Source organism: Pristiophorus japonicus, chromosome 14, assembly GCF_044704955.1.
Source record: "Pristiophorus japonicus isolate sPriJap1 chromosome 14, sPriJap1.hap1, whole genome shotgun sequence".
Classification (NCBI taxonomy): Eukaryota; Metazoa; Chordata; class Chondrichthyes; family Pristiophoridae; genus Pristiophorus; species Pristiophorus japonicus.
In genome coordinates this window covers 35,498,176-35,514,472 of record NC_091990.1, presented here as the reverse complement: position 1 = coordinate 35,514,472, position 16,297 = coordinate 35,498,176, and the positions used below count along the sequence as shown (strand labels likewise).

At 43.8% G+C, this 16,297-nt stretch overlaps 1 protein-coding gene across 2 annotated transcripts in view; it reads right to left on the bottom strand.

The window, feature by feature from the left end:
- Positions 1 to 15,484, bottom strand: part of LOC139279354 (RNA-binding protein 24-like) — a 30,286-nt gene extending 14,802 nt beyond the window's left edge. Inside the window, exons 1-2 of one of the 2 annotated variants that reach the window (XM_070898475.1) lie at positions 15,380 to 15,484; positions 14,994 to 15,154 (exon numbers count right to left, since the gene is read on the bottom strand). In XM_070898475.1, coding sequence (XP_070754576.1) covers positions 14,994 to 15,152 — 159 coding nt within the window. In that variant the 5' untranslated portion in view covers positions 15,153 to 15,154; positions 15,380 to 15,484. Of the gene's footprint in view, positions 1 to 14,993; positions 15,162 to 15,379 lie in introns of those variants that run through there. The other variant, XM_070898474.1, reaches the window with a different exon arrangement.
- Between the last annotated feature and the right edge of the window lie 813 nt (positions 15,485 to 16,297).

The window sequence follows — 16,297 nt, the reverse complement described above, 5'->3', positions numbered from 1 at the left end:
CTCTCTGGGGCAGAGAATTCCATAGATTTACAACCCTCAGAAGAAATTGCTCCCCATCTCAGTTTTAAATGGGCAGCCCTTTATTCTAAAAGACTATGTCTCCTCGTTTTAGTTTCCCCTATAAGTGGAAATATCCTCTCTGCATCCACCTTGTCGAGCCCCCCTCATTATCATATATGTTTCAATAAGATCACCCCTCATTCTTCGGAACTCCAATGTGTATAGGCCCAACCTATCCCTACAAGTCAACCCAGTGAACCTTCTCTGAACAGCCTCCAATGCATCCTTAAATACAGAGACCAAAACTGTACACAGTACTCCAGGTATGGCCTCACCAATACCTTGTACAGTTGTAGCAGGACTTCTCTGCTTTTATGCTCTATCCCCCTTGCAATAAGGGCCAACATTCCATTTGCCTTCCTGATTACTTACTGTACCTGCATACTAACTGCACAAGGACACCCAAGTCTCTTTGCAATTTTTCTCCATTTAAATTATAATTTGCCTTTCTATTATTTCTGCCAAAAAATGGATAACCTCACATTTTCCCACATTATACTCCATCTGCCAAACGTTTGCCCACTCACTTAGCCTGTCGATATCCATTTGCAGATTTTGTGTCCTCCTCACAATTTGCTTTCCCACCCACCTTTGTATCATCAGCAAACTTGGCTACATTACACTCAGTCCCTTCATCCAAGTCATTAATATAGATTGTAAATAGTTGAGGACCCAGCACTGATCCCTGCGGCACCCCACTAGTCACCGTTCTACCGGAAAATGACCCACTTATCCCGACTCGGTTTTCTGTTAGCTAGCCAATCCTTTATCCATACTAATATATTACCTCCAACCCCATGAGCTTTTATCTTGTGCAGAAACCTTTTATGCGGCATCTTATCGAATGCCTTCTGGAAATCCAAATACACCACATCCACTGGTTCCCCCTGCTAGTTACACACTCAAGAAACTCCAGCAAATTTGTCAAAACACTATTTCCCTTCCAGAAAACAATGCTGACTCTGCTTGATTGAAGTATGCTTTTCCAAATTTCCTGCTACTGCTTCCTTAATAATAGACTCCAGCATTTTCCCCAACAACAGATGTTAGGCTAACTGGTCTATAGATTACTGCTTTTTGTCTGCCTCCTTTTTTTAAATAGGGGTGTTACATTTGCGGTTTTTGAATCTGCTGGGACCGCCCCAGAATCCAGGGAATTTTGGTAGATTACAACCAATGCATCTACTATCTCTGCAGCCACTTCTTTTAAGACTCTAGGATGTAAGGCATCAGGTCCAGGGACTTGTCCACCATTAGTCCCATTATTTTACCTAGTACGTCTTCATTAGTGATAGTGATTGTATTAAGTTCCTCCCTACCTATAGTCCCTTGGTTATCCACTATTGGGATGTTTTTAGTGTCTTCTACCGTGAAGACCGATACAAAATATTTGTTCAACGTCTCTGCTATTTCCCTGTTCTCCATTATTAATTCCTCAGTCTCGTCCTCCAGGGGACCAACACTTACCTTAGCCACTCTCTTCCTTTTTATGTACCTGTAGAAACTCATCTATTTTTATATTTTGTGCTGGTTTATTTTCATAATCTATCTTCTTTTAGTCGTTCTCTGCTGGCTTTTAAAAATTTCCCAATCCTCTGGCCTCCCACTAGTCTTAGCCAAATTGTATGCCTGAGTTTTCAATTTGATACCATCCCTTATTTCCTTAGCTAGCCACGGATGGTTAACACTTCTCTTACAGTCTTTCCTTCTCATTGGGATATATTTTTGTTGAGAGTTATGAAATATCTCCTTAAATGTCTGCCATTGCTCATCAACCGTCCCATTCTTTAGTCTATTTTCCCAGTCTACTTTAGCCAACTCTGCCCTCATACCTTTGTAGTCTCCTTTATTTCAGCTTCGGACACTGGTTTGAGAACCAACTTTCTCACCCTCCAACTGAATTTGAAATTCAACCATATTATGGTCACTCATTCCAAGTAAATCTCTTACTAAGGAGATAATTTATTAATCCTGCCTCATTACACAGTACTAGATCTAAGATAGCCTGCTCCCTGGTTGGTTCCTCAATGTACTGTGCAAGGAAACTGGATACACCATGAACTTTTCCTCAAGGCTCCCTTGGCCAATTTGCTTTGTCCAATCAATATGAAGGTTAAAATCACCCATGATTATTGCCGTTCCTTTATTACAAGCCTCCATTATTTCTTGATTTTTGCTCTGTCCAACAGTGTAGCTACTGTTAGGGGGCCTATAGACTACTCCCACCAGCGACTTTTCCCCCTTATTCCTCATCTCCACCCAAACTGATTCAGCATCTTGATCCTCTGAGCCAATATCATTTCTCACAAATGCACTGATCTAATTCTTTAACAGTGCTACTCCACCTCCTTGTCCTCTCCGTCTGTCCGAATTGGTCAAGTACCCCTGAATATTTAGTTCCCAGTCCTGGTCACCTTGTAATCATGTCTGGCTATCAAATCATACCCATTTGTATCTATTTAGAAACATAGAAAATAGGTGCAGGAGTAGGCCATTCGGCCCTTCGAGCCTGCACCACCATTCAATATCATGGCTGATCATTCACCTCAGTACCCCTTTCCTGCTTTCTCTCCATACCCCTTGATTCCTTTAGCCATAAGGGCCATATCTAACTCCCTCTTGAATATATCCAATGAACTGGCATCAACAATTCTCTGCGGTAGAGAATTCCACAGGTTAACAACTCTGAGTGAAGAAGTCTCTCCTCATCTCGGTCCTAAATGGCTTACCCCTTATCCTTAAACTGTGACCCCTGGTTCTGGACTTCCCCAACATCGGGAACATTCTTCCTGCATCTAATCTGTCCAGTCCTGTCAGAATGTTATCTTTCTTTGAGATCGTCTCTCATTCTTCATAACTCCAGTGAATACAGGTCCAGTCGATCCAGTCTCTCCTCATATGTCAATCCTGCCATCGTGGGAATCAGTCTGGTGAACCTTCGCTGCACTCCCTCAATAGCAAGAACGTCCTTCCTCAGATTAGGAGACCAAAACTGAACACAATATTCTAGGTGAGGCATCACCAAGGCCCTGTACAACTGCAGTAAGACCTCCCTGCTCCTATACTCAAATCCCCTAGCTATGAAGGCCAACATGCCATTTGCCTTCTTCACCGCCTGTTGTATCTGCATGCCAACTTTCAATGACTGATGTACCATGACACACAGGTCTCGTTGCACCTCCCCTTTTCCTAATCTGCAGCACTCCCCAGAGGCACCATCACCCCTACCGGTACTCAGAAGAAAATACTGGTTGGAGAGCGAGATGGACTCAGGCATCTTCTGCACTACCTGCCTAGTCCTCCTTTTGTGTCCGGTAAATAAAAATAGGATTATTTCCACTGCTTGTAAAGACAGTAATGAAAGAGAAGACATTTAATTCTTTGTGATTCTTTAAAAGGAGTAATTAGAAAAAAGGTGGTTAAAGTGTGCAATTCACAGACATAAACTTTAAGCAGAGTCCATGATTCCTTTTATAGAAAAAGGGAATGGAAGAATTGCTTTAGAAACTGGACAATAAAAGGGTCTAGGGAGCAAGGAGTGGGATTAGATTTGGCGGCTCAGAAAAACACCCATGCAGGCTTGATGGGCAAAATGACCTGCATGTGCTGCAAGATTCAGTGATTCAATTGCTTCAACTAGATTGAGAACATTGTAACTGTAACAAAATCAGATATCCAGGACTCAAACTACAAAACAACTTATGGAGCATTGTGTAACAACTCGATTACTGGATCACTGCAACTGACTAAATTGAGGTTTATTCCTCATAAATGAGAGACAGTCACTTACAGAAACCCAGTGTGATTACCATCAGTTATAACCATCCACATGCTGATTTTCATAAGCAACTGAACAGTAACCCTGAACAATTTAAAAGTTAAACCACTTGACAATTGATGTCCTTGGTCAAACTGTTCGATTCTCAACTTCTGGGTTTGCGTCCTTGATTAACTGCTGTTTAGTAAGCTTGGCCAAACTAGGAATGTTACATACAATCTCAAAAATGGCTGAAAACAGAATGGCCGAGAAATTAGTCACGGGGCGGTAGTGCAAAGCGGGTGGTATCAGATCAGTCGCCCGTTGTATGCAACGCCCGATATTCTGCTCCAGTGACTGCAATGCAACCGACTATCAGGTGCTGTGTATAAGGGGCGGCCGTACCGATACCGCCCGAGACAAATTTCGAGGCTAATAATTCTTCTGAAAACAATTACATTTGACAAAAGTACCACGTAATAGATTTTACAAAATTGAAGCCCATGGGATTGAAGGGACAGTGAGGATACCAAATTGTTTCAAAGTTTTCAGATGACGCAAAACTCGGAAAGATAACAATGAGGAAGATAGTAACAGACTTCTGGAGGACATAGACAATCTGGTGAAATGGGCAAACACATGGCAGATAAAATGTGACTCAGAGAAGTGTGAAGTGAGAGTTTGGTACGAAAAATGAGGAGAGGCAACATAAAGTAAATGAGGGGTGCAGGAAGAGAGAGACCTGGGAGTATACGCACACAAATCTTTGAAAAGGTGGCAGGACGAGTTGGGAAGGTTGTTTAAAATAGCAATGCGATCTTTGGCTTCATTAATAGAGGCACAAGTATACTAAACCTTTATAAAAAACTGGTTAAGCCTCAGCTGGAATATTGTGTTCTGCGTACCACACTTTAGGAAGGATGTCAAGGCCTTAGAGAGGATGCAGAAGAGATGGACTAGAATGGTACCAGGGATAAGGGACTTCAGTTACAAGGAAGAGACTGGAGAAGTTGGGGGTTGTGCTTCTTGGAGCAGAGAATATTTAATTGGTTTTGTTAGAGTAAATAAGGAGAAATGGTTTCCAATGGCATAAGAGTTAAGTCATCAGGAAGTCATAGATTTAAGGTGATTGGCAAAACAACCAGAGGCCTCATGAAGAAACGTTTAAAATATACACAGAGTTACTGTGTGCTGGAATGCATTGCCTGAAAAGGGCATTGGAAGCAGTTTCAATAGAGAATTGGATAAATACTTGAAGGGAAAAATTTGCAGGGCTATGGGGAAAGAGCCAGGGAGTGGGACGAATTGAAGAGCTCTACCAAAGGGCTAGCACAGGCACAATGGGCTGAATGGCCACCTTCTGTGCTGAATATTTCTATGATTCTATGTGCCTTCCACATATGTATATGCCTGCTTTATTACTTTAGAGCAATAACAGAATTTAGTAACCAATGTCTAAAGATTCTTGTGGAGCAAGTAACTGAAAACTGCGGTCGCAAGTTAAGTCCACACCCAATTGATGTTTCATGTCTCCAGATGTCTGCTCGTCATTCAGCTTGAAGCTGAACAATAAAAAGGTAGAGTCAGTAAAGATTTCACTTTGCACCACTGACCAATACTATCTGTAGGACCTTGCTGTGCACAAATCATCTGCTGTGTTTCCCTAATTTATAACATGACAATACTACAAAAGCACTTAATTGACTGAAGCATTTTGGGATGTCCAGAAGGGCAAATTGTTTCCCTTAAAGACAGGTGATTCTGGAGAACAACAACTTGCATTTATATAGCACCTTTAATGCAATAAAGGTCACAAAGTGCTTCATAGTAACATTAACAAAATTTGACATCGAGCCACACAGGGAGATTTAGGGCAGTGAGCAAAAGCTTGGTCAAAAAGGTAGGTTTTAAAGGACATCCTAAAGGAGAGAAGTAAAGGCAGACAGGTTTAGGGAGGAAATTCTATGGCTCAAGGCCCAAGCAGCTGAAGGCACAACCACCAATTGGGAAAGGATGAAAATCAGGGATGTACAAGAGGCCAGAATTGGAGGAGTACAGAGATCTTGGAGGGTTGCAAGGCTGGAGGAGGTTACAGAGATAGGGTGGGGATCAGGAATGGATTTGAAGCCAAGGATGAAAATTTTAAAATTCCAGCATTTCCAGATTAGGAGCACAGCAGCCAGTGAGCACAGGGGTGAAGGGTGAAGGGTGAACAGGAATTTGGGAGAATTGTATATGGGCAGCAGAGTTTTGGATGAGCTTAAGTTTACGGAGGGTGCAAGGTGAGAGGCCGGCCAGGACAGCACAGCATTGGAATAGTCAAGTCTAGAGGCAACATAGGCATGGATGAGGATTTCAGCAGTAGGTGAGCTGAAACAGTGGCAGAGAAGGGTGACGTTAGGGAAGTGAACAGAATATGGGATTGGAAGCTCAGTTCAGGGTTAAAAAGGGTGCCAAGATTGCAAATGGTCTGGTTCAGCCAAAAACAGCTGTCAGGGAGAAGGAAGGAGTAGATATCCAGGGACCGAAAACAATGGCTTTGATTTTTCCAATACTCAATTGGAGGAAATTTCTGCTCATCCAATATTGGATTTCCGACAAGCAGCATGACCAATCAGACAGTGGAGAGGTCGAGAGAGGTCGAGCTGGGTGTCAGAGTGTACACGTGGAACCTGATGTGTTTTTGGATGACGTCACTGAGGGGCAGCATGTAGATGAGAAATAGGACGGGGCCCAAGGATAGATTCTGGGAGGACTCAGAGGTAACCAAGTGGGACCAGCAGGAAAAATAATTGCAGGTAATTCCTGACTACAACTGGATAGATAAGAATGGAACCTGGAGTGCAATCCCACCCAGCTGGACGACAGAGGGAGATGGTGTGATCAGCCATGTCAAAGGCTGCAGACAGGTCAAGAAGGATGGAGAGAGATTGTTTGCCATAGTCACAGTCATGTAGGATATCATGTGACTTTGATAAGGGCCATTTCAGTGCTATGGCAGGGGTGGCAAACCTGTTTGGAAGGGTTCAAATATGGAATTGCAGGAAAGATGGGCATGGATTTTGGAGGTGATAACAGTTCAAGAACATGCGAGAGGAGAGGGAGGTTGGAGATGGGATGGTAGTTTGCAAGGACAAAGGGGTCAAGGGTGTTTTAAGGCAGGACAGATGACAGTAGATTTGAAGGAGGGGGACACAGTACTCAAGGAGAAGGAACAGTTAACATAAGCAGCTAACATGGGGCCAGGAAGGAAGTTGGGTTTGGGTGGTCAGCAGTTTGGTGGGAATAGGGTCAAGGGACAAGATGAGCTCAGAAGGGGCATGAGGGAGACATAGAAACATAGAAACAGAAAATAGGTGCAGGAGTAGGCCATTTGGCCCTTCTAGCCTGCACCACCATTCAATGAGTTCATGGCTGAACATGCAACTTCAGTACCCCATTCCTGCTTTCTCACCATACCCCTTGATCCCCCTAGTAGTAAGGACTTCATCTAACTCCTTTTTGAATATATTTAGTGAATTGGCCTCAACAACTCTCTGTGGTAGAGAATTCCACAGGTTCATCACTCTCTGGGTGAAGAAGTTTCTCATCTCGGTCCTAAATGGCTTACCCCTTATCCTTAGACTGTGACCCCTGGTTCTGGACTTCCCCAACATTGGGAACATTCTTCCTGCATCTAACCTGTCTGAACCCATCAGAATTTTAAACGTTTCTATGAGGTCCCCTCTCATTCTTCTGAACTCCAGTGAATACAAACCCAGTTGATCCAGTCTTTCTTGATATGTCAGTCCCGCCATCCCGGGAATCAGTCTGGTGAACCTTCGCTGCACTCCCTCAATAGCAAGAATGTCCTTCAAGTTAGGAGACCAAAACTGTACACAATACTCCAGGTGTGGCCTCACCAAGCCCTGTACAACTGTAGCAACATCTCCCTGCCCCTGTACTCAAATCCCCTTGCTATGAAGGCCAACATGCCATTTGCTTTCTTAACAACCTGCTGTACCTGCCATCCAACCTTCAATGACTGATGTACCATGACACCCAGGTCTCATTGCACCTCCCCTTTTCCTAATCTGTCACCATTCAGATAATAGTCTGTCTCTCTGTTTTTACCAACAAAGTGGATAACCTCACATTTATCCACATTATACTTCATCTGCCATGCATTTGCCCATTCACCTAACCTTGCAGTACCCCACTAGTCACTGCCTGCCTTTCTGAAAAGTACCCATTTACTCCTACTCTTTGCTTCCTGTCTGCCAACCAGTTCTCAATCCATGTCAGCACACTACCCCCAATCCCATGTGCTTTAACTTTGCACATTAATCTCTTGTGTGGGACCTTGTCGAAAGCCTTCTGAAAGTCCAAATATACCACATCAACTGGTTCTCCCTTGTCCACTCTACTGGAAACATCCTCAAAAAATTCCAGAAGATGTGTCAAGCATGATTTCCCCTTCACAAATCCATGCTGACTTGGACCTATCATGTCACCTCTTTCCAAATGCGCTGCTAGGACATCCTTAATAATTGATTCCATCTTTTTACCCACTACTGATGTCAGGCTGACTGGTCTATAATTCCCTGTTTTCTCTCTTCCTCCTTTTTTAAAAAGTGGGGTTACATTGGCTACCCTCCACTCGATAGGAACTGATCCAGAGTCAATGGAATGTTGGAAAATGACTGTCAATGCATCCGCTATTTCCAAGGCCACCTCCTTAAGTACTCTGGAATGCAGACAATCAGGCCCTGGGGATTTATCGGCCTTCAATCCCATCAATTTCCCCAACACAATTTCCCGACTAATAAGGATTTCCCTCAGTTCCTCCTCCTTACTAGACCCTCTGACCCCTTTTATATCCGGACAGAGACAGAGACAGAGACAGATGCAAGTTCAGGGCTGGGAGAAGGGAGCGAAGTAACGCTCCCACTAGGCTGTGCAGCGCTCTGGAGGTCCTGCGCAGACCGCTCACTGGCTTTTATAGGTGAAACCGCGCATGCATGGGCCATGTAGCCCATTCAAAGGGACAGAGCAGAAAAACACTTAGAGGGAACATTGGAGGAAATGGCAGAAGCAGCTGAACAGGTGGTCTCAACTTTAGTGACATTGTTGGAGGTGAGGGGAGGGTGGAGAGGGGTTTAAGAAGACTGTTTGTAGTGGAGAAGAGAAGCCAAGGGTTTATCTTTGCAATCCAGGATGATCCTGGAATAGTGAGCAGTTTTGGTGGAGGAAAGCAGGACCTGATCGTATTTTATGCGGTCCAGTCATAAAGGCTATGAATGGCTAAACCAGTTGTCCACTATAAATGTTCAAATCTGTCTCTCTGACTTAAGGGAGGGTAGATGGGGCTGTACCAGTGGCAACGACCAGGGTGAGAGAGAGAGAGCACAAAGGTTTTACTGGGGACAAGGGCATCAAAGATGGAGGTGAGGGTATGATTGAGCATCGAGTTACACAAAACGTACAGCACAGAAACAGGCCATTTGGCCCAACTGGTCTATGCTGGCATTTATGCTCCATGCGAGTCTCGTCCCACCCCTCCTCTTAATCTAACCCCATCAGCATATCTTTTTATTCCTACCCCCTCATGTGCTTATCTAGCTTCCCTTTAAAAGCATCTATGGTATTTGCCTCAACTACTCCTTGTAGTAGTGAGCTCCATATTCTTAACATACTTTGGGCAAAATAGTTTCTCCTGAATTCCCTATTGGATTCATTAGTGACTAGCTTATATTCATGACCTCAAGTGGAAACGTTTTATTTACATCTACCCTATCAAACCCTTCCATTATCTTAAAGACCTCTACTGGATCACACGTCAGACTTCTCTTTCCGAGAGAAAAGAGCCCCAGCTTGTTCAGCCTTTCCTGATAAGTATATCCCCTCAGTTCTGGCATCATCCTTGTAAATCTTTTTGTACATCTTATCCAGTACAATTGTTATAATCGGAGACCAGAACTGTCCACAGTACTCCAAGTGTGGTCTAACCAAATTCAATACAAGTTTTACACTTTCTCTGCTTTTCAACTCTATCTTTGTAGAAATTAACCCCAGTGCATGGATTGCTTTTTTTAAAAAAAAAAGCAGCCTTATTAACCTGTGCCACTACTTTGTGATGTGTATCAGCACCCTCCGATCCCTTTGCTCCTCTACCCAATTTAGACTTATCCAAATGATATAAGGCCTCTTCATTCTTCCTACCAAAATGCATCACCTTACTTGTCGAAATTGAAATTCATTTGCCAATTACACACCCATTCTACAAAGTTTAATGTCCTCTAATATTTTGTCACTTCTTCCTACCTGTTAACTACACCTCCACTCCCTACCCCAAATTTGGTGTCATCCACAAATTTTGAAATTGTACTTCCAATTCCCAAGTATAAATTGTTGTAAAATATGAACAGTGGTCCCATCACCATTACCTATGAAACACTACTTTCCACCTTTTGCCAATCTGAGTAGTTATCCTTAACCCCCGTTCTGTTTTGTAGCCAGCTTGCTATTCATTCTGCTATCTGTCCTGACTCCACCTGCTCTGGCCTCAGTCATGAGTCCACTATGCAGTACCTTGTCGAAGGCTTCATTAAAAGATGAAATAGCAGTGCATTTGGAAAGCAGTGACAGGATCGGCCCAAGTCAGCATGGATTTATGAAAGGGAAATCATGCTTGACAAATCTTCTGGAATTTTTTGAGGATGTAACTAGTAGAGTGGACAAGGAAGAACCAGTGGATGTGGTGTATTTGGACTTTCAAAAGGCTTTTGACAAGATCCCACACAAGAGATTGGTGTGCAAAATTAAAGCACGTGGTATTGGGAGTAATGTATTTACGTGGATAGAGAACTGGTTGGCAGACAGGAAGCAGAGAGTCGGGATAAACGGGTCCTTTTCAGAATGGCAGGCAGTGACAAGTGGGGTGCCTCAGGGCTCAGTGCTGGGACCCCAGATATTTACAATATATATCAATGATTTAGATGAAGAACTCGAGAGTAATACCTCCAACTTTGCAGATGACACTAAGCTGGGTGGCGGTGTGAGCTAAGAAGCTGCAAGGTGACTTGGACAGGTTAGGAGAGAGGTCAAATGCATGGCAGATGCAGTATAATGTTGAAAAACGTGAGGTTATCCACTTTGGTGGCAAAAACATAAAGGCAGATTATCTGAATGGCGGCAGATTAGGAAAAGGGGAAGTGCAACGAGACCTGGGTGTCATGGTACATCAGTCATTGAAGGTTGGCATGCAGGTGCAGCAAGCGGTGAAGGCACCAAATGGCATGTTGGCCTTCACAGCTATGGGACTTGAGTATAGGATCAGGGAGGTCTTAATGCAGCTCTACAGGGCCTTGGTGAGGCCTCACCTTGAATAGTGTGTTCATTTTTGGTCTCCTAATCCGAGGAAGGATGGTTCTTGCTATTGAGGGAGTGCAGCGAAGGTTCACCAGACTGATTCCCAGGATGGCAGGACTGACATATATGAGGAGAGACTGGAGCAACTGGGCCTGTATTCACTGGAGTTTAGAAGAATGAGAGGGGATCTCAGAAGCATGAAATTCTGACAGGACTGGACAGGTTAGATGCAGGAAGAATGTTCCCAATGTTGGGGGGAGTCCAGAACCAGGGGTTACAGTCCAAGGGTAAGGGGCAAGCGGCAAGCCATTTGGTACAGAGATGAGGAGAATCTTCTTCACTCAGTTGTTAACCTGTGGAATTCTCTTCAGCAGAGAGTTGTTAATGCCAGTTCGTTTTATATATTCAAGAGGGAGTTAGATCAAGGGGTATGGAGAGAAAGCAGGAAAGGGGTATTGAGGTGAATGATCAGTCATGATCTTATTGAATGGTGGTGCAGGCTCGAAGGGCCAAATGGCTTACTCCTGCACCTATTTTCTATTTTTTTTTCCAGAGGAGAGTGTTAGCTGCAGAAATATTGCAGTGAATGGAAGGCAAATGGCCAAACAGCTAAAAATTTGAAAGTGCTGTTGTAATTGACTTGGGGGAAGTTTTTTCAGGAGCAAATACAGAAGGAAGTGGGGTTGGGAGGAGGAAGGGGGATGCGAGTGGAGCGGGATACATTACAACAGTGACTACACTTCAAAAGTACTTCATTGGCTGTAAAGCACTTTGGGTTGACCAGAGATTGTGAAAGGCATTATATAAATTTAAAAATCTCTCTCTTTTACAAGGAAGAGATCAGAGATAGACATATCAGTGATTGACTTGATGGGTGTCGAGAGGTCACGAGAGATGGCATGGTCAAGGGGATGGCACAGCAGGAGGGGCGAAGGAGCAGCAAGAGTTTGTAGATGGAAGTGACCAGGGCCCAGAAGAGGCGAGGGACCAGGGGCAGCACGGACCATCCCACACTGTTATATGTGCGCACGCTCGGTCTATGCAGCAGAGCTGGTCTCCAGTTAGTCTTGGGTAATCCTTGCCACTGGACCAAGACCTAGCTCTGTCAAGCCCCATGTGGTGGCTAGTGTGCACCAGCCACCACACGTTTAAAAAAAAAAAATCCACGCACAGGCATCTTCCACCCTTCATGATGTTGTTCGGGACCTGGAATATTAGGTCCTTCATTGAAACACCCGTCAACTCATTCCTTTTTTGCGTTGAAGCAAGTCATCCTCGCTTTGAGATTCCTATGGGGATGGGGGGATGGTCATGAATATGGGTAGGTAAGTTTATATGGGCGAGATTAAGGGATAGATGTGACATTTGAGTCTCAGTTTTCACCAGAGAAAAATATAATCTGGGCTCTATATTTGGAATGGTCACTTGCAGTTAGTATAATCCTGTTGTACTTGCCTTTAACTTAAAATTGTATCTGAATCTGGCCCAATTCACAGTTTAGAATTGAAGAAATGAAAAGATCAAGGGACACATGCCTGGCCAGGGACACAAAGGCATGAGCTCAGACTTGCATCAGACCAGTGGGAACTACTTCCAGTTGGGTCAAACAGAGCACTTCCTGGTGATATTTGTTTTTAAGAATTCTGTAGCATCAAGTAACCAGGCTGTCCAAACTCCATTTACTGTCACACTACCAGAATTGTTGTACTCCCAGATCACTCTGTGCAAGCTCCTACTTCAGATGTGCATGAAACATTTTCAACCAAGGTCATCTTGATTCAGGGACAAAACTGGATTTCCCCTACAGGTGGATGTGTTCTGCACCACCTTTGGTTTCAGAGAGAAAAACAACATTAGTTCAACACGCTGGGCAATACTAGAAATTCAAGGATCAATATGACCTCTATACAGATGAATGTAGCTACCATAATGGAGTCAGCATAAGGCAAGAGGGCAACATTAAAGGGGCACTAGCTGCATAAAAAGTTCTTGCAAGGAGCAAGAACCATACATTACATTTGTTACAATGATAATGACACTTGTGCATACTATCAATGCATCATAAACTTGGAATGAAAGCCATTAATAAGCAACACCATGAGGAGTTCTCATTCACAAACATCTCATCCTTGCTTTTCTTCAAATAGTACCATGGGATCTTTAGTGTCCAGTTGAACAGGGAAACAATAAAATGTGCACATACGGACATTAAAAAAGGTCAGAACTATATTCTAGTGTTCTGACTAATGTTCCCCTTTCAACCATAACCATCAAAAATAGATTAGGCATGTAGTGAAGTCAAGGTCACTCTGGACCTGCACCTTTTATTTCACAGCTCTGGAATGCTGCACTTGCCTGAGACCTGTGCTTATATACCGGTCCCTTGCAAGTGCACCCCTGGTGGTAAGGTATGCTGGTGGTTACAGGTCATATCTTATTACAGTCATGTACAGCATGTTGGGATACAGTTATATATAATAATATAAGATACATGACAGTATGTTGGCCTTCATAGCTAGGGGATTTGAGTATAGGAGCAGGGAGGTCTTACTACAGTTGTACAGGGCCTTAGTGAGGCCTCACCTGGAATATTGTGTTCGGTTTTGGTCTCCTAATCTGAGGAAGAACGTTCTTGCTATTGAGGGAGTGCAGCGAAGGTTCACCAGACTGATTCCCGGGATGGCTGGACAGTCATATGAGGAGAGACTGGATCAACTGGGCCTTTATTCTGGAGTTTAGAAGGATGAGAGGGGATCTCACAGAAATGTATAAGATTCTGATGGGACTGGACAGGTTAGATGCGGGAAGAATGTTCCCGATGTTGGGGAAGTCCGGAACCAGGGGACATAGTCTTAGGATAAGGGGTAGGCCATTTAGGACTGAGATGAGGAGAAACCTCTTCACTCAGAGAGTTGTTAACCTGTGGAATTCCCTGCCACAGGAGTGTTGTTGATGCCAGTTCATTGGATATATTCAAGAGGGAGTTAGATATGGCCCTTAGGGCTAAGGGGATCAAGGGGTATGGAGAGAAAATGGGAAAAGGGGTACTGAGGGAATGATCAGCCATGATCTTATTGAATGGCGGTGCAGGCTCGAAGGGTCAAATGACCTACTCCTGCAACTATTTTCTATGTTTCTATGTTTCATCTCATTGCCATTTGTGGGACTTGCATATACAGAATGGTTTACTTACTTATTTTTAAAAAAAACTGCTTTTATGGATTCAACCATTTTGTTATGGCCAGCATAATGCATCATTCAATACATGTGGGGTTTTTTTCAAAAAAAAAAGAGATGTGATGTCCAATACATTAGCTACATGTGGCCAGTTGGGAATCTAGATTATGGATGATTACATTGCTGATTAGCAAATTTTAAAGAGTAACAGGCACCATCCTTTGCCATGTGGTCTCAATACTCGTGTGCATGACGTATACATGTATCCTTTGACCTATTTGTGGGTTGGTTGGTAAAAATGACAAGACTCAAAGCAGTGTGTTGATCGTTGTGACTGCTTTACTTCCTTGGTTACTGAATGGTGGTAGATGTTAAGTAATTGTACAGGTGAAGTCCATTTATCTGTATTGAGAACACGCAAGGCGTTTTCTGCTAAATGTAGGTGACTGTGGCTAAACCGGTGTCGCCGTGGCCAGACTTGTGGCTAGTCAGCAATTTCTACTGGATAACATTGGAGCAGAGAGGAGTTCTTGGCCCAACACGCCTGTCTCTTCCTTTTTGGCGAATTTCATCCCTAGCCTCTCACCAAACAGTTCAACTCCCTCTGAAACGTGAGAGCCCTGGTGCGGTTAACAATTCAGATACTCACAAACCCATATCCTCGAGATCGCCCGGTCAGCCTGTCGGTTATTACCGCTGCCTCTTCAATCTCCCCGAATCGCTGGAAATACCGTCTGAGAGAGAGTTCGTTGCTGTGATACGGTAACCCACCCACAAAGAGCTTCCGAAATACTCTGTCCTTATTCATAGCTGGCATCAAGAAGGTGGGGAGGAAGGGAGGAGACAGACAAAAAAAAATACAACTAATTTAATAAAAACAATTACATTAAAAACCACGAGAAGAGCGGATGAGGTAATTACCAGTAATTAACTCGTTGTTAACAGCGTGTAGGTGAAGAGAAGGCGCGGTCTTTGCAATGAAATGGATTTGCAATAGACACACTTTGAGGGTAAAGGGAACAAGTAGTTACTCACTGGCCCGGGTGAACGCGTGTCTGCTGTTGAATTCACCTCTTTGTCTCGCCGCTCAGCCCTTTCCTCACCTGCTTTTGTTTCTTTGTAACTCTCCCCGCTCACAATGTATCCACACGGGGTTGGGGGACACGCCCCCTCGCCGCCCCATTGGCTCACCCGCCGCCCGAACAAGCCTTTGAAACAAACACTTACTTTCCTATTGGCTGCTGAGCTTGTCAATCACCGGCACATCCCGACTTCCTTTAATAGCCATCAATTCATAGCAACCAAAGAGGATTTAAGGTCACCGCATCACACAGCTCTCAGATCATAAACCTCGCTTATTGATCGGGCTAATACAGTATATTATTGATAACTACGGGATAAGATTAATATCACAACTATCTTCCCTGTATTTTTAATGAGCATGTGGAAAGGGTAATAGAGAACGCTGACGCCGTCTGGTGGAGAGGGAACGCTGAACATCATGAACAAGTGAGATTGGGATTTAAAAGATTTTAAAATTCATTATTTTAGTTGTTTTTTTCCCAATTTTCTTCCCAGTTGTAAGCCTCCGGTGATTCATGGAAGTCATTCTTCATGTCTGAGCCTCGACAGTGTCAGTGTGCTATATGGTCGTGAAATGCATCAGCCAAATCCAGCCGTACCCACATGGGGCAGTGGATAGTATTAATAGCAGGAACCCTGGCTGTCCTTTTCTTCCCCAACCTAAGGGCGACTAGCCTGCTGAGATCAACGAATTCAACATTAATTGAGGTCTGATACTTTATTATTTTTTAAGTTGTATTAATTTACAACCTCCTCCCCACGACTCCTCTGACTTATGCACCCCCTCCTTTTGCCTCACCATTGGCGGTCGTGCCTTCAGCTGCCCTGTAAATATCCATCTCGGGCTACTTATATGGATAAAATGCATTG